This window comes from Dreissena polymorpha, chromosome 11 (genome assembly GCF_020536995.1).
Source record: "Dreissena polymorpha isolate Duluth1 chromosome 11, UMN_Dpol_1.0, whole genome shotgun sequence".
Taxonomy (NCBI): Eukaryota; Metazoa; Mollusca; class Bivalvia; order Myida; family Dreissenidae; genus Dreissena; species Dreissena polymorpha.
Genome location: NC_068365.1, coordinates 34,572,285 through 34,600,192, shown reverse-complemented (window position 1 = coordinate 34,600,192; position 27,908 = coordinate 34,572,285). Strand labels below are relative to the sequence as shown.

At 34.3% G+C, this 27,908-nt stretch overlaps 1 protein-coding gene across 2 annotated transcripts in view; it reads right to left on the bottom strand.

Moving 5' to 3' along the window:
• LOC127851395 (anoctamin-4-like) overlaps positions 1 to 27,908 on the bottom strand; it is a 90,690-nt gene that overhangs the window by 16,807 nt on the left and 45,975 nt on the right. Inside the window, exons 8-20 of one of the 2 annotated variants that reach the window (XM_052385153.1) lie at positions 23,107 to 23,231; positions 21,712 to 21,767; positions 19,519 to 19,575; positions 19,230 to 19,294; positions 17,669 to 17,803; positions 15,687 to 15,853; positions 15,039 to 15,121; positions 9,416 to 9,427; positions 6,091 to 6,153; positions 5,335 to 5,409; positions 3,564 to 3,728; positions 1,327 to 1,363; positions 150 to 261 (exon numbers count right to left, since the gene is read on the bottom strand). In XM_052385153.1, the coding sequence (XP_052241113.1) occupies positions 150 to 261; positions 1,327 to 1,363; positions 3,564 to 3,728; positions 5,335 to 5,409; positions 6,091 to 6,153; positions 9,416 to 9,427; positions 15,039 to 15,121; positions 15,687 to 15,853; positions 17,669 to 17,803; positions 19,230 to 19,294; positions 19,519 to 19,575; positions 21,712 to 21,767; positions 23,107 to 23,231 (1,152 nt within the window). The remainder of the gene's footprint in view (positions 1 to 149; positions 262 to 1,326; positions 1,364 to 3,563; positions 3,729 to 5,334; positions 5,410 to 6,090; positions 6,154 to 9,415; positions 9,428 to 15,038; positions 15,122 to 15,686; positions 15,854 to 17,668; positions 17,804 to 19,229; positions 19,295 to 19,518; positions 19,576 to 21,711; positions 21,768 to 23,106; positions 23,232 to 27,908) is intronic. The other variant, XM_052385154.1, reaches the window with a different exon arrangement.

Here is a 27,908-nt window from a genome sequence, read left to right as displayed (position 1 = left end):
TGTAATGTTTACATTTTTGCAGTTGATAAATTAAATTGAACTTATTACTTAAACAGATACCAGCATAAATTACTTCACATTAATTGCTCAAAATAACAATATTTATTAAAAAGACATAAACAAAACACACACAAAAAATTATTCCTTACTTGCCCTTGAAGAAAGCAATATACACGATGGAAGAGTAGTAGTTGACAAATTGGAAGAGATACATTTTGAAGGTGAAGGCATCCTCCCACTCAGTCTCTGTGCGGTGTTGTTCTTAAAGTAAAAAAAAAATCAAAATTGGTTGTTTATGTACATGTAGTTTGGGTTTTATTAGAAACCTTTAAATCCCCACTGCTAAACAACGATGAACATAAGAATGTGACTGCTTCTAGCCAATGATGTGCTTTGTAAATGTTTTGGTTAATTGAAAGCAATTAGCAAAAAAATTAAGCCAATAATCTTTGAAAGATCAACAGGCAGGAACAAATGAAATTTACACAAAACAAAAGGATAAAAAGGCAATCACTAAATGAAAAATCATTAGCCTAGCACGATTGTTGACAATGTGCACATCTCACACCTATAGGGATGATGCATATACGGTTTCATCAATCATTCGTGTTTGAGATCTTGTGCTGAAAACTATTATAATTAAATGGGCATTCAGTAACTCACGGAAAACTAACAGTAGGGAAACATTATAACAACATGTACATTTTTATTCTTTAGAGATGCTGCATATCAAGTTTCACATAATTCTGATTAAAAGGGCAGAATATCATCGAGTAGGATTGCACCAATTATCAGGGATCATCATTTCAGACCAATGCAAACTTGATGCCATCTAAATCTGAAGTAGCAACTATATGAGTTAGAAGCATAAGAAAGTGACTTCGTTCAGCAATTATTCAGATGGATAAACAAAATATATTAATAATCACTTACAAAATAACAAAAGCATAACATTACAATAAGCAAGACTGGTAAAATTGGTTTCAATAAAGCATGCTTTTAAAAGACCAGACTTATTGACAAACATTTAATTGTGAGATCGTACAATAAACAAAAACATGCAATGGATTCTTTGAGCTTACATAGGTCATTATGCTTTAAACATATGAACACTATGTACAATCATTGAATACTTTCTAGTAATATAAGTCGGTTAATAATGATCTGCAATTGTTCAGTATTTTATTATTTTGCAAACAGAAATCAGTGGATTCCACATACAAAATGTGATCTGAATATTTCACTTAAGTGCAACATATGTTAAGATTCCTCTTAAGAGCCTTCTAGACATAAGCCCCAGTCATAGAGTGCAAACATTAGACATACCTAGTTCAGTGAGACCCTCTGCAATTTTTTGATAAACCTGAAATAAAAAAGTGTGCACATGACTAATGAATCCTTCAATTATTTGTGACACAGTTTCTATCTAGAATGTCCCACAGAAAGAGGAATACCTACCCAGTGGGCACCCAAACATTGCTGCAACGTTGAATTTAGGTTGCAGTCAAACGTTGCAGTTTGGTTGTACCAATGGTGTATATAAAAGTTTTCCCGACGTTTTTTACAAACGTTGCTGCAACGCTTTTTACAAACGTTGCTGCAACATATTTTCTAAACGTTGCTGCAACGTTGTATTTTGGTCGCATTAAAACGCAGAAAATAACGCGCCCTGTGCGGGAATCGAACCTGATCAACTCCCGATCGCTAGGCGGACACCTCATCCACTACACCACAGCGACTGTTGAGAGTTTTAGACAAAAATGTTGACTATTTATTTTTAGTTGAAACTTTTAAACTAGATTCTACCATTTTAATGCATAACACAACTTAAACAATATATTTTATCCTGCGATTTTGAGATAAAGTTCATCTTTAGCATCTTTAAGTTTAAGCAACTGATTTGTAAAATTTAAAACATTGAATTTCTAAAATTTACAAGAAATCATATTTTTATTGATGCTATGCATGAACTGTATTATTATAAAGTACGAGCGTTTCATTTTCCCCTCTATAGACACCAAGTACTTGTTCTTTCTAGGAAACGGACTCGACAGTGTGCATATCTGCCGATAATACTCGAAAGGGCGGTTGTTAGTAAATAGTTTTTATTTTTATATTATTTTTAAAACAAAAATTAAAAAATACTACGTTTGAATACAACCTAAATACAACGTTGCACCAACGTTTGGAAAAAACATCGGAAAAACTTTCATATACACCATTGTGACAACCAAACTGCAACGTTGGAATGCAACCTAAATACAACGTTGCAGCACATTTGAAAAAAAGTTCGGGAAAACTTTCATATACACCATTCTGACAACCAAACTGCAACTTTTGAATGCAACCTTAATACAACTTTGCAACAAAATTTGGGTGCCCACTGGGAAGAGCGCACAATTACCTAGAAGCAACTTTGTTGCAACATACTTCTCAAACGTTCGCCCGACGTTTCGCGTGCAACTTTGCAGAAACGTTCGGAAGTGGTTACAAATGTAGAGATCAGAATGCAACGTTTCTGAAACCTCCTTTCAAAGTTATGATGAAACGTCCGGGTAATGTTTTGTATGCAACATTGTGGCAAAGTTCGGTGATAGTTGCCGACGTTGCGACCTAAATATTACATTGCAGCAACGTTCGTAAAACGTTTGATGCCCACTGGGTACCTCTCCCTCCGATGCTGTATGCAATTGGAAAGTTAGGTGAGGAGCTACCCTTCCCAATATAAAGTCACACAAGGTTTCGTGGTCTCAGTAGTGGAAAGGGTTGCTGCTGACTGGGGATGCCTAGGCAGGTCTGTAGCGAAGCTGGCCCCATATAGCATAAGACCCATTATCACATTAGGTGACTAAAATCCTTAGTACTGGTTAATGCAATGAACAGTGACCTTTTTAAATGTCATTTTCAGGATTATTTAATGACACTTAGATGCTTCTCAATAAGTTAAGTTGCAAAAAACAAATACAGCATCCCCCTCCTTTTATAGAAATTCTTGGGTTAAAAGTGTTTTCTTTTAAATCAGTACATCAGAGCTAAAGAATTCAGAACTAAGGTATTTAAAATATAAAAAGAACACAGGGCACTTAAAATATACCATAGATGTAAGAATTAATGTATCCATAATATTCACCGTTTTGTTAATTTGCAATAATGATAATTACAAATAAGCAAGACTTATTTTTACTACGAAATCAAAACCTAAAGTTTCAAGCAATTAAACATTTTTTGTCTATTATTGTCCAAATAACAAACTATGACCACCTGACAGCCTGAAAATTGTTATTAAAATACCCATTAGCCCTTTCTTGCCCAGAAGCAAAGTGAAAATGGCTATATGGCTATATACCAGCATAAAACCAGAACAGCATGTGAGTAACTAAAAGTCTATTCAGGGTTTATACTGTTTGCTTTTTATCAGTATGTAACAGATGGAAATAAAGCCTTTAAAACTTGAGTCTAGTAAAAAAGGTCTTAAATTTAAATTTATTTTCTAAAAGACTAAACAAGTGTGTATCTCAGTGGTAAAGGGCTTAGACCTTACATAAAACAAAATAGTAACCTACAAAGTTTAAGAACACGATGATGATAAGATTAATGCAGGCTGAAGTGACGGAGGCTATGAGTCCAGCACGTCCTTTCACCATGTCCTGGTCAATTGCTGACAAGACTGCCGCTATCACAATCCGGTAGATGATAACGCCAAGTATAGCGATAATGACCAGGGCAAACTGCAAAGAACAAAACCTATCAAACAGTCTTGAATATTGACTGTTCACATTAGCCTTCTCCTGGGTAAACTAAGCTTAACCCTTTGCATGCTGGGAAATTTGTTGTCTGCTAAAATGTTGTCTGCTGAATTTCTAAAATTATCATTTTCTTCGATTTTTTTTCAAAGAATATTATCAGAATAGCAAACAGTTTGGATCCTGATGAGACGCCACGTTCTGTGGCGTCTCATCTGGATCCAAACTGTTTGCAAAGGCCTTCAAAATTTGGTTCCCGCACTGAAAGGGTTAATGCATGTGCATTAAGTGCATAAAACGTAAATCCAATGTACTGGACTACACATGCTAATCTGGGAAGACACTAAATTTCGCACATGCAAAAAGCCCATTTTTTCCAGAACAAGACTAATACATAAGATTATCCAAGTTTGTTTAATATTATTACCTGACAGAAACACTGTCTTTGTTAACTGGGTATGTTTGACAGGCTGAATCAGACTGACACAATTGCAAAACAATAAATCTTAAGTGAAAAGCCGAAATGCATTGACACTGTTTATTTAAAAACAGTAAGTGAAAAAAAAATAGCCTTTTGTTAAACTTAATTTTTACATTTGTTTTCATAATTTTTTTAAGTTTTCATGACAAATTTGTTATTTGATGGTTTTGTTCTAATTTTCATTGCTATGAATACAATTACTGAGCCCTGTATTAAGGGATACATAAAACATACATAACTTAGCATAATTTACAATTAATATGACTTTGAACACAGTAATTTACAAGCAAATTGCCAAAGTCTTGTTTGTTAATATGCTGAGGTTTTTTACTGGCTCCAAAAGAGCAACATTTAATGCAGTAATATTGTTTTCATATATAATTAACTGAAGATATATTACAGTTCAAAATTCAAATAGCTAAATCTCATATAAAGAAAAAGGGTATTGATTTGTTGTGTCAACAACACTTTCCAATTTAACCAGAATACAGAACACTTTCAAATTTAATCAGAATACAGATTTCTTTGTTAAGTAAATTTAACTTCATTGAAAGCTTATTTAGAGAATACAATCAAATACAGACAATATGATTGCAATTTTTATGCCCCCGGTAGGGTGGCATATAGCATTTGAACTGCCATCAGTCCGTCAGTCAGTCCGTCAGAAAACTTTAACATTGGCAATAACTTTTGCCTTATTGAAGATAGCAACTCGATATTTGGCATGCATGTGTATCTCATGAAGCTGCACATTTTGAGTGGTGAAAGGTCAAAGTCATCCTTCAAGGTCAAAAGTCAAAGAATAAAATCCAAGGGAAGTAATAAGCTTAAACTAAAAGGGAGATAATTTCTAAACCTGCCAAATGATATATAGAAAATTTATTTCAAAGCGGCGCATTAGGGGGCATTGTGTTTCTGACAAACACATCTCTTGTTTTTTATGCATTTTGAAAAAAATTATCAAAAAACTAAATATGGAATACTTAAAAAAGCTTAAGATAAGCCAAAATAATAATGGGCCGTGGGATTAGTTGAACCACAAAACTTGTTTCGTATGCCTGAGTTGTTTGCTGATATTGTGTCATAGAACACTCAGATACGTATACTTACAAAGAACAGCAACACAACAATGGTTGTTGAGTAGCGGAAACATTTGCTCCAGTTCGGCACATAAGGCTCTAATTTCTGGAACACAAGCCATACAATCATGTTGATTTGTATTTGATATCAAGACATATGCATACGCAGTTTTTTTTAAGGAACTCAAAACTGATTGCACCAAATACCTCCTCACCTGACCTGCATAGATATAGTAGGGATTTAGCTAAGGCCAAATGGCATTTTGGTTCCCCTTCCATTTAAATGACCCACCATTTAAAAATATGTATACCCCCCCCCCCCCCCTTCACATTTATTTGCACAATCCCTTACAGAATATATGACACACTATCTTGTCCCCATTTTATTTGTAAACGTTCTGGTAAATACAGAATGCACAATGTGCTTTTATTGGCAACAGACGATTTTATAGAGAAACATACAGTATACTTTTTTACTTGAAATTAAAATAATTTTTTTTGTTAAAAAACATACTCAAGCCATTGATGCTGAATGGATGACTAAATAAAAGTAACTAAGGTGAAACAGCACAATCAAGTCACAAACAATTTACAAAACTTTACTGTACGACAATTTACCACATTGAGAGAGATCATCCTGTCCCTTTTCAGGAAGTCTGGCTTTTTTTATAGTATAGCCATATACCTAAAATAGTTTACTCTTTAGCTCTTCTTTGAAGTTGAATCAAATTTGAACTGAATCAGGTAGAAGTTGAAATGATGCATATACATGTAATTTTATACACACCTTATTTATGGGGTTTTCTCGCTTTCTCATGACAGCATTTTCAAATTCTGGTCTGACTGTTTCCTGAATAGATCAGTAAAAACAATTAGTAAATGGAACATCATAAGACTTATATCTGAAGTTGTTTTTATTTAAGTTTGCAATAGTACATGTCAACATTACAACAAAATACTCAAAATACTTTTATATACTATATGGGCTGCATCATGCAAAAATGGGTCTTATGCCATATGCACATTTTGGTCAGGTGCTACTCCATGCTCTAAAAAGTCAAGCAAGATTTCGTTCTTCTATTCCTGGACAGGGTAGCTCATGACCAGACTGCAGAGTGCACATGGTCTTAGACCCATTTTTGGCATGGCATGGCACATATATATAATGCAATGCAACAAGATTGCTAAGAATACAATACTGTTAAGAGGCTTTTAATTATTAAGGTACATTGCTATTTATGGTTACCTTTAAATGCATGCAGAATTTTAAACAACACAATCAAATCAAAATGTGCAATATATTGATGCCCAAAGTATTACTATAATGATCTAATGTGCGAGACTGTTCATATATACAGTCAATCTTGTATTTAGAGACCACTAAAGGGAGTAACCAAAAGTGGTCACTTGATAAAATGGTCTTTAAATATAAAAAAAGGCCATTTGGTATGAATGCGGACCTTTGATTTTAAATCCAGATATAGGATTATCTCCTTTTGACACAGCGATTTCAGCTTTTGTAATCAAATGAATCTAAATATAAATAAAATGAATAAAACAACTATTTACTTAAAATAAGTTGTATTTGTTCTCTCTAATTCTAAATACAATGTAAATGGTTTGCACGCAGAATGGGTTTTTCCGACTCCAAGCTCATTCGCGATTAAATTTACATGCACTTTTACTCTTCGACACTTCCAATACCCGAATTTTCTCATTTAACGTTAATACTTTGTGTTTTGACATTTTAATTTCTGCATGTAAGCTTATATATATCTCTGACTCGATTATGGGTCATGAAATAAATAAAACACCTTGATTGAAAACTAAATAAACACGCCTGATTGGAAAATTTGCTAATACAAACTAATAAGCATACTAACAATTACATTTTTTAATGACCAGATTTCGTTACATGTTACCGATTAATAGAACACTGTGAAAATGTTTGTCGCGTCGGCACATTGTTTCTGCAATAAAATCGGCGATAAAATGTGTCACTTAACGTCCCAGATAGTAAACTCTTTAACCAGTAGACTGTTGGCAATACCTCACTGTATTATTTGACACCAAAAATTTATACACAGTCAGCATTAACACCGGTCAGAACCGGTTATCGAGACAAAGGAAAATGGCTATTGTGTAATCAAAACAAAGGTGTACCGGTTATCGTTCATGTTATCTGCTTAGATAAGCAATTAGCACTGATTTGTCCCTGAACGGTCAACAGATTTACAACTTTTACCTTAACGCGGTCGCTTAATTCAAGACTTGGGCATCAAAAAACACTAAAATCAGCGGTCGCTGGTCTCGTAAGACAAAAGTCGCTTAATACAATATGAAAATATAGTTAAAACGCACGGGCGGGATTTAAAGTGGTCGCATAAGACAAAAGTCGCTTAATTCAAGTGGTCGCAAGCACAAGATTGACTGTACTCACTTAACAATTAAAGATGTTGAAAAGATGTTGAAAACATTTATATAATTCTATTCAATAATTCCAGTTAAAATGTTAATTATCACCTTTTTTATATTAGAAATTATTTCGAAAGTAACTCACAGAATAAAAAAATCATTTAGTTTTATTGGATCCAGCGAAAGCACCAGGCCCTGATTTCTTGACTTTGTTCAAGATTAAACCAGTTAAAGGTCTTCATAGAAGAACAATTTATTTACCTTATAATTCGTCAGTATAAGTAGTATATGTATATATGTATATATTATGGAGGCATGGAAATAGACCCCTTATACTGTTTAGTTTTTACAATGAAAATTTGTGTGAACTTTTATCTAGCACAATATCAGTTTCAATTTTAGCTTGTTTAAGATATTTATGTATCAAAAAAAGAATAGACAAAACATTTAATTTTATGCTTTAAGTTTTAAATAGTATTTACTGTTTTACTAACACAATCATGCCACTGAATAAAAACATAATTAGTTCTAGTCTACTATGTAACACTAATAATGAACTTAACTGGTACGTCTTACAACACATTTGACATACTTTCTTACAAAAAGAACACTAATGTGGCTAGAAAAGGGGGCAGTGTCATCCACTTGATTTCAACAAGAATTGTCAAACAAAAAAGCTGCAAAAGTATTAAGTTTCAGAAGTATATAAGACGCAATTTATTTATAACAAGCTTCTTCACAGAGAAAGTCAGATCAATTTGAATATTTTAATATGTAAGGACAAATAAACATCAATAAAGAAATTCTGAGAACAAGAATAACCTGGGGACACTGTTTCAGTAACCTGACTTGTGATTACCACATTGATTCCTGTTGAGAATCTCCGTCCATGCAACTGCTTTATTTATCGTAATTTGATATATTAATAGGTTGTTCTGAAATAATCCTAGTTCTGGGAACTAGACTGCATGAGCAAAGAGTGTTGTCCCAGATCCGTCTGTGCAGTCCGCAAAGGCTTATCAGTGATAATACTTGCTGCATACACTGGATTTTCATTTAGAGGAGACTTCTTGTAAACCAAAAATTCAATAAAAGCGGAAAGTGTTGTCCCTGATAAGCCTGTGCAGTCTACACAGGCACATCTGTGACAACACTTTATGCACATGCAGTTTGCCCAGTTTTGCCATAAAAACAAGAATCAAGTGGTCTCCAGGGTTATACCAGAATTTAGATGTATTCAGAATTCCCCAAGCTTGTTTACACACAAAGAAATTCATGAATATGTTGGACTTACATCAGGCTAAGACGTCAGTTATTGTGTTAACCTTAATCTTTAGAATCTAGAACAATTAGGGCCTTTAATTGAGTTATTATTTACCACTCCAAGTGTGTAAGATGCATCAAATAGCAATATTGTGAACAAACAATAATACTAATACTATGTTAACATTATTTAACAAAACTTTGACAATAAGTGACTATCAAAATTAAAACAATAACAACATGTAATTAAAGGTCAAGCTCTCTAATGTTGATATATCTAGTTAGAAACTTAAATGTTCAGGAAGTTACTTACTTAGGAAACAGAAACACAAAATTTAGACCAACGATTTTCTTCAATTTCTAGATTTCATACAACCATAATAAATGCAGTAGTGAGAGCAGGACCTTTAAGATAATAACAATGTTACAATTACTGTATTAGCGATCTGGAATCAAAATATTCGTTGACATTGTTATGCAACAATCAATAAAAAGCCTGACAAATGTGCATACATGTTCATCATCACAGGCAGAAGTTGATTATACATGCAAGATACATAGCATATATTTTCCATACTTATTATATCAATTTTAACCCTTATCCCTATGTGCCCTTATTTTCTAGCAAGCAGCCTTGGTTAATTTGGGTCTTTACTTATTATGAAGAACCATAGTTTGTATTACATAACAGTGACCTTGACATTGCCTGCATTCACATGCAATCCCAAGTCTGGTCTTAATGGAAGTAGTCAATGTTAATATGTATGAACTTTCTTAACAACATCTCAATTTGTTATTGATTTTTGACCAGATATTGTTTTCTATATTTAGTATAAATGACCCTGACCTTGATCCCATGCTACCCAAATGCAATCACAGACAAAGTTTAAATACAATACAATGTTTGGTGTTTTCTACAAATTGTTCATTATAACTCATTCTCAAGTTAAAAAACCAAACCTTTTTTATTTTATGTTAATTCAATTTATTCTCAAGTAATGTAGCAAAATCTATTTTCTATATTTATTAAATTCCTTCTCAAGTTATAAACCAAACCTATTTTCTATATTAATTCAATTATTCTCAAGTTATTTAGCCAACCCTATATATTTTTCATATATTGACTCAATTCATTCTCAAGTTATAAAGCCAAACCAATTTTCTATATTAATTCAATTAATTCACAAGTTATGAAGTCCATGCAGCCTATTTTTCTATTTCAGCAACAATGACCTTGACCTTGATGTCACCCATTTTATATGCAATCCCAAAAGAGGTCATGGTATATGGTACAAGGCATCAATAAATATAAAGTACTTCATAATCTTTACTAGATCTCAGGAGAAAGAGCCCTCATAATTTTGAAAAATTCAAAAAAGAGATACAGGGCTTTTTTCCTGATTTTTTGAAGCAGCCTTTGGCCCCCTCACTTTGTGAAAAAATGAGTCGCAAACTATTCAAAATTGTGAAAAAATGAGTCACAAACTTCTAAATTGTGAAGAAACGAGTCGTGAACATTGTGAAATTCAGTTGGTTAAGAATTTGTATAGTAAAAGCATTTTTAATCCTTGCATCATATTAAATTGTCTTTAAGATCACATTTTCATTGTCACTTTCTTTCAACAAATAACCACTTACATTGTGATCAACAATATTCTGACTGGTAAACTCTATCTTAATCCATAGAAAAGCCTAACCCTTGTCAATATCTTGTTGTCTGGCTTATGTAAAATATTAAATCAAATTGTAATTTTGAATTGTGAAATGGCCATTTTTGACAGGTTTTAAAGCCCCCAAAATCCGGTTTTCACAGTATAAAATGGCTGTTTTTGTAAAGTATTGTGGCCTTGCTAGATTTGTGAAATGCCCATGTCGAAATTGTGAAATGACCGTCCACGGTCATTCTCTAAGCAGGAAAAAACAACCTGTACCAAACAAAACCCATGATCAAGTTCACATTCATTTGTGTAATAAATGCTTTATATCTGAATAAAATTACTGATGCTATTTCTGAACAAAGCTGATTGGCAAGAAATATATGTCCTTCATAAAAAAAGGACACCATGGGATGTCATATTTATTTTGCTTATTATCAGATTATACTTCCATTTAATGGGAACAAACATATCTAAAGATGATTGGTTAGGATTGAGTGAAAAAATAAGAGGGTTGAAATCGCTAATGTTTACATTTTTGTATTAAAATTAACACATATTTGTAGAAAGTAAAATTAAGATTTAATTTAATAAAATAGATCTGTATAAGAGAGTAAAAAAAAAAGGCAAAATCGTATTTGTTTTTAAATAAACAAAGAGCAACATCATTTTGAAATGCCAGGTGCAAAATGTGTTATGGATTGGCAAACACAACTATAAGAATCTGTCACCTTAATGGAACCAGAAAACTGTTTGTATCCCTTACAGACATGCCTGTTAAGAAAACAAGAAAATCACATGATCATACATGCAACTGTTGGCCCCATAAAACAAAGGAAAAGAATGCAGAAATTAATAAGAATTCAAAAAGCTTAAAACTTCCCAAGATTAAAATCAATAGGACAGCTAAACACACCATCAGAGAGAGCTTAACACACCATCAGCAAACTTCCATATTCAAATGTGCAAGCAATACATCCCCATAAACAAGAGTTCCGCGGTCGGAGATGACCGCATTGAAGCCGGATTTTTGATTTAAATGACAGGAAAGTACCTTTCGTGTTTTTGTCAATGCAATACTTAAATTACTGAAATATTGTTCAAAGGTCAAAATGAAATGTAAGTACTTTTCAAGGCATGAGCAAACCTTGTGTTATGTTTTGAATGCATATAACAATTTTAACATTTTAACATTGAAGGTCACAGTGACCTTGACCTTCAAATGAATGACATTGAAATGAGCAGTGGTGATCTTCTAGTACTGGCCAACCTTTATGTCAAGTTTGAAGACTCTAGGTACAAGCATACCAAAGTTATAACATGGAATAAGAACTTTAACATTTTTACCTACCAAAGTTATAAGAACTTTAACATTTTTACATTCAAGGTCACAGTGACCTTGACCTTAGAATGAATGACCTTGAAATGACCAGTGGTCATCTAAGTGTGCTTGCAAACCTTCATGTCAAGTTTGAAGACTCTATGTCCAAGCATACCAAAGTTATAACAATTTTAACATTTTAACATTTAAGGTCACAGTGACCTTGACCTTCAAATGAATGACATTGAAATGACCAGTGGTCATCTTCTAGTACTGGCCAATCTTTATTTCAAGTTTGAAGACTCTAGGTACAAGCATACCAAAGTTATAACATGAAATAAGAACTTTAACATTTTTACATTCAAGGTCACAGTGACCTTGACCTTCAAATGAATGACCTTGAAATGTCCAGTGGTTACTTACTAGTTCTGGCCAACCTTCATGTCAAGTTTGAAGACTCTAGGTCCAAGCATACCAAAGTTATAACAACTTTAACATTTTTACATTCAAGGTCACAGTGACCTTGACCTTCAAATGAATGACCTTGAAATGTCCAGTGGTTACTTACTAGTTCTGGCCAACCTTCATGTCAAGTTTCAAGACTCTAGGTCCAAGCATACCAAAGTTATAACAACTTTAACATTTTTATATTGAAGGTCACAGTGACCTTCACCTTCAAATGAATGACCTTAAAATGACCAGTGGTCATCTGTTAATCCTGGCCAACCTTCATGTCAAGTTTGAAGACTCTAGGTCCAAGCATACCAAAGTTATACCATGAAATAAGAACTTTAACATTTTTACATTCAAGGTCACAGTGACCTTGACCTTCAAATGAATGACCTTGAAATGACCAGTGGTTACTAACTAGTTATGGCCAACCTTCATGTCAAGTTTCAAGACTCTAGGTCCAAGCATACCAAAGTTATAACAACTTTAACATTTTTTATATTGAAGGTCACAGTGACCTTGACCTTCAAATGAATGACCTTGAAATGACCAGTGGTCATCTGTTAATCCTGGCCAACCTTCATGTCAAGTTTGAAGACTCTAGGTCCAAGCATACCAAAGTTATACCATGAAATAAGAACTTTAACATTTTTACATTCAAGGTCACAGTGACCTTGACCTTCAAATGAATGACCTTGAAATGACCAGTGGTTACTAACTAGTTATGGCCAACCTTCATGTCAAGTTTCAAGACTCTAGGTCCAAGCATACCAAAGTTATAACAACTTTAACATTTTTTATATTGAAGGTCACAGTGACCTTGACCTTCAAATGAATGACCTTGAAATGACCAGTGGTCATCTGTTAATCCTGGCCAACCTTCATGTCAAGTTTGAAGACTCTAGGTCCAAGCATACCAAAGTTATACCATGAAATAAGAACTTTAACATTTTCGAGCACGCCGCCACCCCGCCCGCCCGCCCGCCCGACAACATCAATCTATAAGCCGAGATTTTTTTGAAAAAAATCCGGCTAATAAAAATGACAAGTAACACTGACATCAATAGTTATGTATACATTTTTTTTAACAAGTTTTCAATATTTCAACTTTTTAAAACTTACAAATAAGAGCCTTTATTTGTGATCTTTAGCTGCCTTTAAAATGACTTAAAATTGGTAAAAACAAGATTATTTCTCCTGAAAACGAGCCTCGCTCTGGAAAAACTGGGCTTAGTGCATGTGCGTTAAGTGTTGTCCCATATTAGCCTGTGCAGTCTGCTTTGGCTAATCAGGGATGACACTTTTAGCCTTCACTGGATATTTGCTAAGAAGACACTTCCTTCAAACAAAAAATTATAAAAAAAAGCTGAAACTGCTGTCCCTGATGAGTCTATGCGGACTGCACAGGCTGATCTGGGATAACACCATCTACACAAGAACTACAGTCTGTATACACAGAGCGAGACTATAATGTTAATGGAGTTCATCTATTTAGTCATACGGCAACAACATGGTAAGTATGGAAAACACCATGATTAGTATAGAAAACATTGCATGCAGCTACTTACTGCAGACTAAAGTGTCAGGTAAGCAGTAGAAAGAAACAGAAAAACACGATCAAATATCAGAAATGAAATACAGCAATTGGTATAAATGGAAAGATGGACTAGACTCGTATCAAGCATTGAATGTCTGAAAGGTTTCATATGCGATGTGCTCTAGGAAATCTAAAGCTCAATGCATGTTTGTTAAGTGTCGTCCCAGATAAGCATGAGAAGTCAGCACAAGTTACTTTGTGACGAAACTTTCTTCCTAGATTTTCATTTACAAAATACTTCCTTTAAAAAATAAATAAATCCAAACAAGCGGAAATTATCGTCTCATATATGTCTATGTAGACTGCACAGGCTTATCTGGGATGACACTTTACCCACATGCAGTAAGCTCAGTTTTCCCAGAACACGACTTCAATGATCTATATTACCAATTCCAGTGGTCTATACTAATCTATAAGTTATTACATTAATATAAATATTCTCTAAAGCACTAGCACTTAACATACTGATTATATATAGATCATGTTGGAACATAAAACTACACTTTATTGAAACAAATTCCAATAAAAATTATCTTACTTTACAGATTTGAGGCAAACAGTATACATTAATGACTTGTATATAAATACATAATTGAATTCTCAGAAATTAAACAAACATATTTAATGATCATGAACCCACAGCTTTAAACATTTTCTGAAATGTAATGTTTATAATACTGGTATGATGAAATGTTATGTTTATAATACTGGTATGTTAATTAAAAAAAAAAAGTATGCAACAAAAGCAGTAATAAAAAGAACATCATGAGCCACGTTCTGGGAAAAAGGGGCTTAAAGCATGTGCACAAAGTTTTATCCCTGATTATACTGTGTCTATTGCACAAGCTAATCAGGGACTAAATTTTCATTAAGAAGAGACTTCATTTAAAAGGAAAATGCCACACAAGCAGAAAGTGTTGTCCCTGATCAGCTTGTATAGACTGCACAGGCTAATTTGGAACACCACTTTACGCACATGCATTAAGCCCAGTTTTCGCAGATTGTGACTCTCGTCAACAAAGGTTTGTTTTTACCTCCTCGTCTTCAAAATCAGCGATATCCCAGTCATACTCTAGCTCTGCCTGCTTTCGCTTCCAAAACTCGTGGAAAAAGGATGCTGTAATGGATGAAATGCATCTAGGTTTTTAATGAAAACAAAAATAATAAATACTCTATGTTGGTATTGAAATTTGTTCATGCATAATTAATTTGACTAATTACATGGGCTCATCACATAAAACAGTGTACCTGAAACATGTAGGACATAAGCACTATAGATCGCCTTGATCTATGAAAACTCTGACGTGAAATTTCTTGGTTTTAAGTATTGTCTTTATACTAAAGCCTAAGAATGGGTTGGCCAACACAAGCGGCAGGTATTAAGAGTAACCAAAATTTAATGATCAACTCCACCATTATAACGAGTCATTCAATGATCAACTCCACCATATTGAGTCAGTATTTCAGAAAACTCTTGTGTGCATAAATGCAAAGTTTTTTTAACATGTAGATCATGGTATTTTGTTCCGTCATTTACAAACTGACTGTTTATTAACACTGATGCAGGATTTATAGGGTTCTTTTTGGTAGTAAAGTTCTGCTAAAACTCTGCTTTTTTTTTCTGTTCTTCACAATATTTTTGGCTATCAGAATTTTGAGTTTAAGAAAAAAGAAAACTGTACCCCATAAAGCCATGACACAAGCAAACGCCACAGTTGCAGGATTATCAAAGAGGTAAGTGGCCCTGGAGAAGCCACAGCTCTCCTTGAGTCGCCAGTATGAGCAGCGGTTGTCACACAGTGGGCACATTGTGATGTTACCCGCTATCTGCACTGAGCACAGGTCATTCCTGTAAGTGAACATAATAGGACATAAATGAGCAGCAGTTGTCACACAGTGGACACATCGTGATGTTACCAGCAATCTTCCCTGAGCACAGGTCATTCCTGTAAGTGGACATAATAGGGCATAAATGAGCAGCGGTTGTCACACAGTGGACACATCGTGATGTTACCAGCAATCTGCACTGGGCACAGGTCATTCCTGTAAGTGAACATAATAGGACATAAATGAGCAGCGGTTGTCACACAGTGGACACATCGTGATGTTACCAGCAATCTGCACTGAGCACAGGTCATTCCTGTAAGTGGACATAATAGGACATAAATGAGCAGCAGTTGTCACACAGTGGGCACATCGTGATGTTACCAGCAATCTGCACTGAGCACAGGTCATTCCTGTAAGTGGACATAATAGGACATAAATGAGCAGCAGTTGTCACACAGTGGGCACATCGTGATGTTACCAGCAATCTGCACTGAACACAGGTCATTCCTGTAAGTGAACATAATAGGACATAAATGAGCAGCGGTTGTCACACAGTGGACACATCGTGATGTTACCAGCAATCTGCACTGAGCACAGGTCATTCCTGTAAGTGAACATAATAGGACATAAATGAGCAGCGGTTGTCACACAGTGGACACATCGTGATGTTACCCGCAATCTGCACTGAGCACAGGTCATTCCTGTTAGTGGAGATAATAGGACATAAATGAGCAGCGGTTGTCACACAGTGGACACATAGTGATGTTACCAGCAATCTGCACTGAGCACAGGTCATTCCTGTAAGTGGACATAATAGGACATAAATGAGCAGCGGTTGTCACAGAGTGGACACATAGTGATGTTACCAGCAATCTGCACTGAGCACAGGTCATTCCTGTAAGTGGACATAATAGGACATAAATGAGCAGCGGTTGTCACACAGTGAACACATAGTGATGTTACCCGCTATCTGCACTGAGCACAGGTCATTCCTGTAAGTGGACATAATAGGACATAAATGAGCAGCGGTTGTCACACAGTGGACACATCGTGATGTTACCCGCTATCTGCACTGAGCACAGGTCATTCCTGTAAGTGGACATAATAGGACATAAATGAGCAGCGGTTGTCACACAGTGGACACATAGTGATGTTACCCGCTATCTGCACTGAGCACAGGTCATTCCTGTAAGTGGACATAATAGGACATAAATGAGCAGCGGTTGTCACACAGTGGACACATCGTATGTTACCCGCTATTTGCACTGAGCACAGGTCATTCCTGTAAGTGGACATAATAGGACATAAATGAGCAGCAGTTGTCACACAGTGGACACATCATGATGTTTCCCGCTATCTGCACTGAGCACAGGTCATTCCTGTAAGTGGACATAATAGGACATAAATGAGCAGCAGTTGTCACACAGTGGACACATAGTGATGTTACCCGCTATCTGCACTGAGCACAGGTCATTCCTGTAAGTGGACATAATAGGACATAAATGAGCTGTAATCTGGGAAAACGGGGCTTCATGCATGTGCGTAAAGTATCGTCCTAGATTAGCATGTGCAGTCTGCACAGGCTGATCAGGACAACACTTTCCTCTTTAAAGGAGTTAGTCTCTTCTAAAAAAAAATAATCAAAGGTTGGAAAGTGTCATTCCTGATAAGTTTATGGGGATTACACAGGCCAATCTGGCAATTTCATACACATAACACAAAACAGCACTCCATGCTGGCAGCCTCTGAAGACTGCAATATGACAGCAATTGAGATTTAAACACTCGCAAAAGAGCATATAGATATTGATTTCAATAGTAGAAACATGAAAACTTACGTGACTTGGTCATCTCCCATGGTAACAAGGCCATATATGAAAGCAATGAGACCGGCAATGGCAGCAGGCACCAACATGGTGGTGTAGTAACCCAGCCAGGTGAAGTATATACCTATCTTCTCTCCAAAGTACTTCCTGAAATATCAAAGAGCTGACGTATATATATCTATCTATCTATATATCTATATATATATATATATATATATATATATATATATATATATATATATATATATATATATATATATATATATATATATATATATATATATATATATGGTTGAGACATATAATAAAGCACCAACGAATATACTATCAAAAAATAAATATGACATAATACTGAATGCAAAACGTTCACTGCAAATTTTAATATTTTATTATTACATCGATATAATGAATATCACAGGCGTCAGTCTATAACACAATTTTAATATGCCAAATTAAATAAATACAAAAAATAAAACTCCACATAACTATAAAAACAAGACTGAATGCCAAAAAATTAACCTCAATTTTTACAATGTCATCGATATCATAAACACCACGGACGCCAGTCTAAAGCACACAAATTACATCAGCGTTAAGTTGTTTCCTGTGGCTGCAGGTTTTTACAAGACAATGGTTCTATTGTGCATTCACACTGGAAATCGTTAACTCATATCTGTATTACACCCCTGAAGAAGACGTATAGTTGAAAGCGCTAGGGTATAAGATACTTATTTTGTACACTGTTTGAACAATTTCTTTCTCATATATGTATGAGATATGTATATATATATATATATATATATATAGCCTATATATATATATATATATATATATATATATATATATATATATATATATATATATATATAGCCTATATATATATATATATATATATATATATATATATATATATATATATATATATATATATATATATATATATACATATTATATTAAACGTATATTTGTACTTTTGAGATGTATGCATAATAAATGTGTATTTTAACCTTGGTTTTTACCTGAACCATTTTTTAAAAAGGTTCTGGTCATATTTTACAAAAACAAAACATGACACTTTAAGATTCAAAACTGCCTTACAAAGAAAACTGTTCATTGAAACAAAGGTTCTGAGCAAATTTCACAAAGACCAAACATGCCACTTATAGATTCACAATTGCCTTATAAAGAACACTGCCTTGCCAATAGCAGCCGTAGAACCGGTATCATTTTCAAAGTTAGCCAACACATCATCAAAACATATGTTCTGACAAAGTTTCATAAAAACCGACAACGAATGTAACTTTTTCGATTGTTAGAAAGCTTTTTCTTTCATTTGACATAGTCACCTAGCTTTCCAGCTCACATGGCCCAGTTTTACATTAGCCAAGATGTCATTGGGAAAAATACTCTGACCATGTTTCATGAAGAATGTAAATGTATGCCGAACAACGGACAAAATGCATCACAAAAGCTCACTATGAGCATGTTGTGCTCAGGTGAGCTAAAAAGCATTTTATTTCTAAATCAGGTGCTCAGGTGAGCTAAAAAGCATTTTATTTCTAAATCACATTACCTGATTTTGTCCAATGGCTGGAATTTGTACCATCTACCTGGTTTTGCCCACAACTCATATAGGAGCTAAAAATGCAACAAAGAAAAACTTAAAACTAAATTTTTTTGGATGCATAAATAAGTTTATTCATCTGCTAACTTGAGCATTTAGAAAATGTGTTGAAAATTATCATAGCTGTCATTGTAATTGTGTATAAATTTTTCATTTCTTTAAAAAATGAACACAAATTATGTTGTAGCCCAGTGCTTGTGAGTTGATAAAAACAGAAGCTTATTTCAAATACTCTTACATGTCTGTCATTTTCCTTTCCCCTAGTCAGCAGTGAGTGCTCACTGGTGTATTTACCCTGGAAAATAAACCAAACATGTGCAGCTGAATAACAAACAGATATAAACACCTACAATTTGTGCAAAACACGTTGTTTGTAGAACAGTCATGCTAACTGTACATTGAACAAAATATGAGCCGCCCTATGGAAAAAAGGGACTTGATGGATGTGCGTAGAGTGTCATCCCAGATTAGCCTGTGCAGCCTGCACAGGCTAATCAGGAACAACACTTTTGGCCTTAACTAAAGTTTAATTAATAAAGCTTTCCTTTAGAAAAAAATCCATAACAGCAAAAATGCCATCCCTGATGAACCTTTGAATACTGCATAGGTAAATCAGGGACAACATTTTACACGATGCATTAAGCCCTGCTTTCCCAGAATGTGGATCATATGGTTGCACTACAGTGTCTCAACTTTGGAGCCATGACACGAAGAATGTTGACAGAGAGTGGATCGTATGATTGCACTACAGTGTCTCAACTTTGGTGCCATGACACGAAGAATGTTGACAGAGAGTGGATCATATGATTGCACTACAGTGTCTCAACTTTGGTGCCATGACACGAAGAATGTTGACAGAGAGTGGATCATATGATTGCACTACAGTGTCTCAACTTTGGTGCCATGACACGAAGAATGTTGACAGAGAGTGGATCATATGATTGCACTACAGTGTCTCAACTTTGGTGCCATGACACGAAGAATGTTGACAGAGAGTGGATCATATGATTGCACTACAGTGTCTCAACTTTGGTGCCATGACACGAAGAATGTTGACAGAGAGTGGATCATATGATTGCACTACAGTGTCTCAACTTTGGTGCCATGACACGAAGAATGTTGACAGAGAGTGGATCATATGATTGCACTACAGTGTCTCAACTTTGGTGCCATGACACGAAGAATGTTGACAGAGAGTGGATCATATGATTGCACTACAGTGTCTCAACTTTGGAGCAATGACACGAAGAATGTTGACAGAGAGTGGATCGTATGATTGCACTACAGTGTCTCAACTTTGGTGCCATGACACGAAGAATGTTGACAGAGAGTGGATCATATGATTGCACTACAGTGTCTCTACTTTGGTGCCATGACACGAAGAATGTTGACAGAGAGTGGATCATATGATTGCACTACAGTGTCTCAACTTTGGTGCCATGACACGAAGAATGTTGACAGAGAGTGGATCATATGATTGCACTACAGTGTCTCAACTTTGGTGCCATGACACGAAGAATGTTGACAGAGAGTGGATCATATGATTGCACTACAGTGTCTCAACTTTGGTGCCATGACACGAAGAATGTTGACAGAGAGTGGATCATATGATTGCACTACAGAGTCTCAACTTTGGTGCCATGACACGAAGAATGTTGACAGAGAGTGTATCATATGATTGGACTAGTGTCTCAACTTTGGTGCCATGACACGAAGAATGTTGACAGAGAGTGGATCATATGATTGCACTACAGTGTCTCAACTTTGGAGCAATGACACGAAGAATGTTGACAGAGAGTGGATCATATGATTGCACTACAGTGTCTCAACTTTGGTGCCATGACACGAAGAATGTTGACAGAGAGTGGACACTGCATGTGTAACCATTTACCACTTAGATACGTATTTTGACGCATTTGTAGTCCCTTAGAAAGTTATGCTGGTTGCAAAAGCCATTTTCACTTTTTAAAGGCCATTAGGATAAACGAAGTACACTATCTCTGCAGATTCTGGATGACTGTGGACTATTTCCCTCAAACTTGATAACATGTAATGCCTTGTACAATTTCTCACTTCAATTTTTACCTTTACCTTTGCGCTAGACACAAGGTACTTGCGTGTGACAGACCAAATTTACATATTCATAATTTTTTGCAAATTATTTTTGAATTGCATGATAAGTTTAGAAGTTACACATTCTTCATGGTTAAGAGATATTTTGCTATGACAATCAAAAGTCTATCGAAGACGTCATCGGCATTAAGTTCACTTTAATGACATACAACAATTATGTATGTAAAAATTGCCACTGCTTCAAGCCGTGTTCTTTGAAAGTAAAGAATGAATCAAGACATTTTTATTATGCCAGAACACCTCACACCAACAAAAGTATTGCATTTTTTAATATTGAACATGCATGAAATGTGCTTACATCATGGAGAGGATACGCTGCACTAAATGTTCCGTTGGCAAGCAGCTTCTTGATTCCTGTGAATATAATAAGTCATTCCTGAAGAGTGTGATCAATAAGACTTAAGTGTTATCAATAAGGTTAAACAGAAGTCCCGTAATATGTCAATCAATAAGTAATTACTAGACATTAATTACTTATGAATGGCTTTTATTATGGAAGTATTTTATTTTAGTGATGGAACTTCTGTCTTGCATTGTGTTAACAAAACTTCAGGATCATGTACATGCAATAAAAACTTACTATGACATTGCATTTTCACCAAATTCAAAAACATTTTACAAATTACATTAATGCTGAACAACATAAGAAAGTTCTTAATTATATCATCCAAGAAATCAATACAATTATACAATTTTTACTGTTCAAAATCTGCAAATTTTCTTAGACTTGAATATTAATTGAATCACACTTTACCATTTACTTGTTTTTGCCTTTTGCCCAAGCAAAATTCTTAATATTTCAATTTGACAAATTACTGTCCTTAGTGTATCATGCAAATAGCATTTAACTTCAAATTATGTAAGTTCTCATATCTTCAATAACAATAAATTCCATGCAGTTTGCACACACTAATTAGGGACAACACTTTCCTCCTAGACATGATTTTCCTTTAGACAAAACGTCCTTAAAACAAAAAATACCATAAAAACAGAAAGTGTCATTCCTGACTGTGTAGCATACATAAAATAACCTCCCCCAGAAAAAAGAACGGAATAAATTATAGACTTGTAGTAAGGCAGCATCATACAAGTATTTTGTTTACTATATGAGCTTCACTAAGGGACAAGGGGTCTTGTGCATGTGTGTGAAGTATTGTCCCAGATTAGCCTCTGCAATCAATACAGGCTAATCAGGAATTACATTTCTTTGCTTAAATGGAATTTATGATTCAAAGGAAGTTCCCCAAAGGTTTTTTTTGTCACAAGATTGCACTATATATTCAGATAAAAGGAAACGTCTTTAGGGCACAGTAGTATGGGGGACAATAATTTTTTTAACGAAAATTTCAAAGGGCCATAACTCTGTGAAAAATCATCCGACCAGAACTCGCTGATAATATGCACATCTCTTGGTAGTCAAGCTTCCCATAAAGTTTCATTGAATTCCGGTCATTAGTTGCAAAGAAATAGCCCGGACAAAAATTGTACACGGACGGACACACGGAGGGACAGACAGACGAAGCAGCATTTATATGCTCCCCCCCAAAATAAATTTTGGGGGAGTATAAAAATGCAGTTAATTCAGAAAATGTTGTTGCATTTAAGCCTGTAAAGACTGCACAGGCTTATCTAAGACAAAAATTTCCCCACATGCATTAAGCCCCATTTTATCAGAGCACAGCTCAATTCATACCAAATCGTCGTTTTCCCGAGTTGTCCTGATCTTCATCCTCATAATACGCTCGAGACAAGATGGCGTACACGATTCGGCTACGCTGAGCGTTTGAGAAGAATTTTTCTTTGTCATGAATGACGAACCTTTGAAGATAAGAAATAGTTAAGCTTTGAAAGAGGCAAATAAATTTTCAAAGAAAGACATGTGCATGAAACGAAAAACTAAATATAATTTAGTGATGAGGAAATGTGAAACTGAAATAATTTTATATGAAATGTTGCTGTAATATTGGAATCTTTAGATATGTTGTATTAAAACGTAAACAGATAAGTAATTGATTTATCTTGAAAACCGTTGAATATTTACAAATGCTGTGTATACATACAATGAAATGCATGCTGCTTACAATTATTGCAACTGATATCTTGTGGCAAAATAATACTGTACATAGACTGAAAAGTTGCATTTATTGCACACGCATGAACAGAGGTTAAGATTCAGGTAAGATCTCACAGAATTTACAAATATATTATAATGTTGTACCAAGCTTTGTGGTAAAATCAAATATAATGACAAATTAAGGAAAATCTACATCTTCCTTGAATTAAAGTTTGGTTCAATAAATTTTAGCTCTTTTTTATGGAAAAAAGGCAAAAAATAAGGCCATTCTCCAACATCTGTGAGTTTGAACAGTGTAGGAAAACTACAGATGATATTGATATTTCTTATAAATTAAAAAAAGGAACTTTTGGACAACTTCATTTTTGAAATCAAGAGAATTCCTACAGAATCAATAGGTTTCTCACACAATGCACTTTTTACAAAGTAATTGCTTTACATGACTTTTTTAAATGTACAGTACTTCCCAAAACAATACTCTTCTTAAATAAGGTGAAATATGAACCCAAAATTTGAAAACATAGAAATAAAAATAAAATATAAATAATAATAATAAATAATATTAATACACATGTCTGAAGTTAACAATTGTTGAAATATACCCTACTTATCACTGTTTCAGATTGCTTAATGATGCTTGGTCAGGTAAAAAAAAACTCAGTTAAAATCATGATGACTCAAAACAGCTCTTGAGTGCACTGCATGCATGCAGCTATGAAATGAAGTAATAACAATGACTGCATGCATGAAAATGTACAATCTGGTCCCTTCAAGTTTCACGTGAACTTCTAAGTACTATAACACTGAATGTGAAAACTTTCAAACAAGTGTTAGATTTTTGGATATCATGATGTATATAAAACACATGCATACATGACTATTGAATAAACAATTAAACAGTATCAAACATGTTAGTTGTTAGTATAGAATTTCGAAACAACTATCTAAGAGCTAGTCTATTTAGATCAAGTATATATTAACTATGTCATCAATTTTAAACTGATAACATCATCTAAATGTTGAGGTCAGTTCATACAAAACACTGACTTGTTGCTCCTTTCTATGTTTAGTATTGTGTTTTGTATGTAACTGACTATAGAAATAAGAAATCATCAAATATAAATATTGAAATGAATGTTAATAGACCGTTATAATCTCTAAATCCCAACCATGAACACATGTGGAACAAGGGGTCTAACTTTGGTATAAAAAAAGTCTGAAAAATATAACAGATCAGAGCTCCAGATAGGAAATATATTGAACAAATACTTTTTACCATAAAATAAATACACTTAAGCGCATTTTAAGTGAATATTTTTTCAGGTACATCCCTACAGTTTTGTAAAATAAAATAAAAAGTACAGTGAACAAACACACACTCTTTAAGAGTATAAAATGTACCGTGAATACTGTGCATTAAATTTAAATGACTGGGTCCAGTATTTAATTGGGATTCATAAAGTTAACCCTTTCCCACTTAGAAGCAAAGTGGACATGACTATGTGCAAACCGCATAAAACCTGAGAACAGCCTGCGAGCAACTTGCAGTCTGTTCAGGTTAAATGCTATTTGCTGCTGATCAGTATCTAAGGGTTGGAAATGAAGCCTTAAAAAAATAAATTGAATTTAGTAAGAAATGTCTTTTATTAAATATAACTTTCTTAGGGACTGCAAATGCTTCAAAATATGTATCTAAGTGATGATTTTAGGGCTTAAGGGTCCTTTATCTGTGACAATAGCACTGCTACAAGTAACTCTTTAAGTCATTCCTATCTGAAGCTCATTGACTTCAACTTTACCAATCATGTCGATTTGGTGAACCAAAAAACCTGCAGTCGAAGTGGAACATTAACGTGTTATAAAATGGTGACACCATGTGACAATTAGAAGAAACAAACTTCCTTTCAAACCACCAGAATGTACTGATGAATAAATAAGTAAGTATACTTTTATTTATAAGTTTCATTCATAGAAAATTTTGTCATAGAACATAGAAAATCAAACAGTTGATGTCAAACTCTGATCATTGGACACCTATGAGGTGTTTTTTAAATTGTTTGCACAGTCTACTGTAACTATTTTCATCACAATCGTCTTTGGTAACTTTGAATTATTTAGTATTTACCTTAATTACTTAAGAAAGAAAATTTCTTTTTGTATCAAAATGTTTTAGTGATTTTTTTCTAATTTTTTCACGCAGGCATAGCATTAATTTACATGGCAAATTCTCAGTGTCAATCCAAAGTACACTATTGTTGGAGGAATTGGCAATCAAAAACTTATCCAAAAAGCAAATTAAACACAGCAGAATTTTTCACTCCGGCAAAACACGCCAACACAAATCGCACCCACAAACCGTTTGATGGAAGAAAACCCCGAATGAATGAGGCCCCATTTCCAATAACTGGAGCCCTATAACAAACGTTTCATATGAAACTATTTCAATTGGTGTATAATTGCTGTATTCAGGCATGGGATACATAAGTTTGACTTTCAACCCTTGACAAGTGGTTATCCTTTGAACAATATTAGGCAACTTCTGAAACATTATTTCTACATTTTGTGGTGGAAGGACTGTTCAAAGAACAATGCAACAGGAGTGCTTTCCTATGAACAATTTACGACGATACAGAAGACAAAGTCAGAATTTTCGCACAAGTGCAATTGCACTGTCAGATTATCAGCAAGTGAAAATTTGCAATGAACTTAAGATAGTTTCTCATTTTGACATTTGACAATCCTGAGTTAAATATAACTTCTTTGAATAAATACAACATGCATCATACAAGACACTGAAATATATACTGCGATCCATCCCCCATTCAAAGCATAAGTTGACACAATCTTAGTATACAAGGATACATCAGATGTATATACCAGCATTCATCCCTTGTTTTGGATCATACCCTTTAAATCATGCCTTTAAATTGACTGCACTAGCTTGCCTAAAAATAGCAATAACACTATAACCAGATTAAAATGAGCCATGTCATGCAAAAAAGGGTCTTATGCCATATGCCGCCAGAATAAAGATCCAGATGAGCCAGAGAAGTCGCACAGGCTGGTAAGAAGATACCCTGTCCTCAAATGAGACCACTAAGACATGTGTTACTCTTAAGCAGACAGAGTACGTTCTGGCTTGTGCATAAAATGCACAGGCTGGTCTGGCTTAATACTGCTTGCAGCATACGACCCATTTCCGCATTACCGAGCTCAAATTATGTCAAGAAAAGTTTTTCTTTTGTAATTAAAAGTAAAAGTACATTATTAATTTAGCAAAGGGCTATAATACACTAAATGATTTTTTTTATAAATTAAAATGTATATTGAGTTTTTGAACAATAATACAACAAGGATTTATTCTGAATCTTTCAGTTCCACTTTAAATTCAAAAGCGAACTAAACTATTTAAATTACTATTCAGCAAACTCATTCAATGTTAAATTGAACAAGAAGCAGCATTCCAAAAGGTTAAAGTTGAACTGCATTTGTAAGTAAGTAGCAAAATGCATCAACCAATCAAAAAGCTTCTTACTGCCCACTGTTTCAGCCAATCACAGGAGACGTAACATCACAAATTAAATTGAAGATGAAATAAACAAGAAACAAAACAAAGGTGAGCAATGATTTTTAAACATCATATAATTCATGAAGGCTGCAAAAAGAAATAAAACAATTGGGATATATGCATAGTGGAATAAAACGGTTCTATAGTGCAATATATAATGAGCATTATCCCTCGACGTCCTAATGATGGTGAAAACACCTCGTTGAAGAATATTTGCATATTTCAGACTCTAAAATGCAGTCTGGTGAAAGTTATCAATGTTTTGCAACTGCTAGCAGAACAGTTGTGAATTTTCTAAACAATTATTCAATTAAACTTAACTAATGTTTGAATCCGTATGCAACTAGGCAGGTAATCAGCAAATGCTAAGAAATATTAAGTAAAATATTTATGTTTATGCATTCAAATACATTGTTTTATAACAAAGATTACGTAACAAATTATGTGCCTATGGGCCATGACAATTGATTGTAGACGCAGAGCATGAGGTTAAACTATTTGGATTGAAACATTACAGAACAAAATTAAATCAGTATTGTGTTGAGTGTTTTCAAATTAAATATCACTTAACTATTTTTTTTATTAAAACACAACACTTCATAAGCATGAACTGGGATGGCAAAATGTCATATTGGATACTTGTAAGTAATAACAATTAATTTGTTCAACTCCGATTCAATTTTATAGCAATAACATTTTTCACTTGCCAGTGAATGATCGATGAGACACACTAAAAAATACAGACAATAAATCCCTGAATTCAATTGAGTAGGTTTCTGGGCTTAACTCATGTGCATAAAGTATGGTCCCCGATAAAGCTGTGCATTCCGCTTATAAGGGACAACACTTGTAT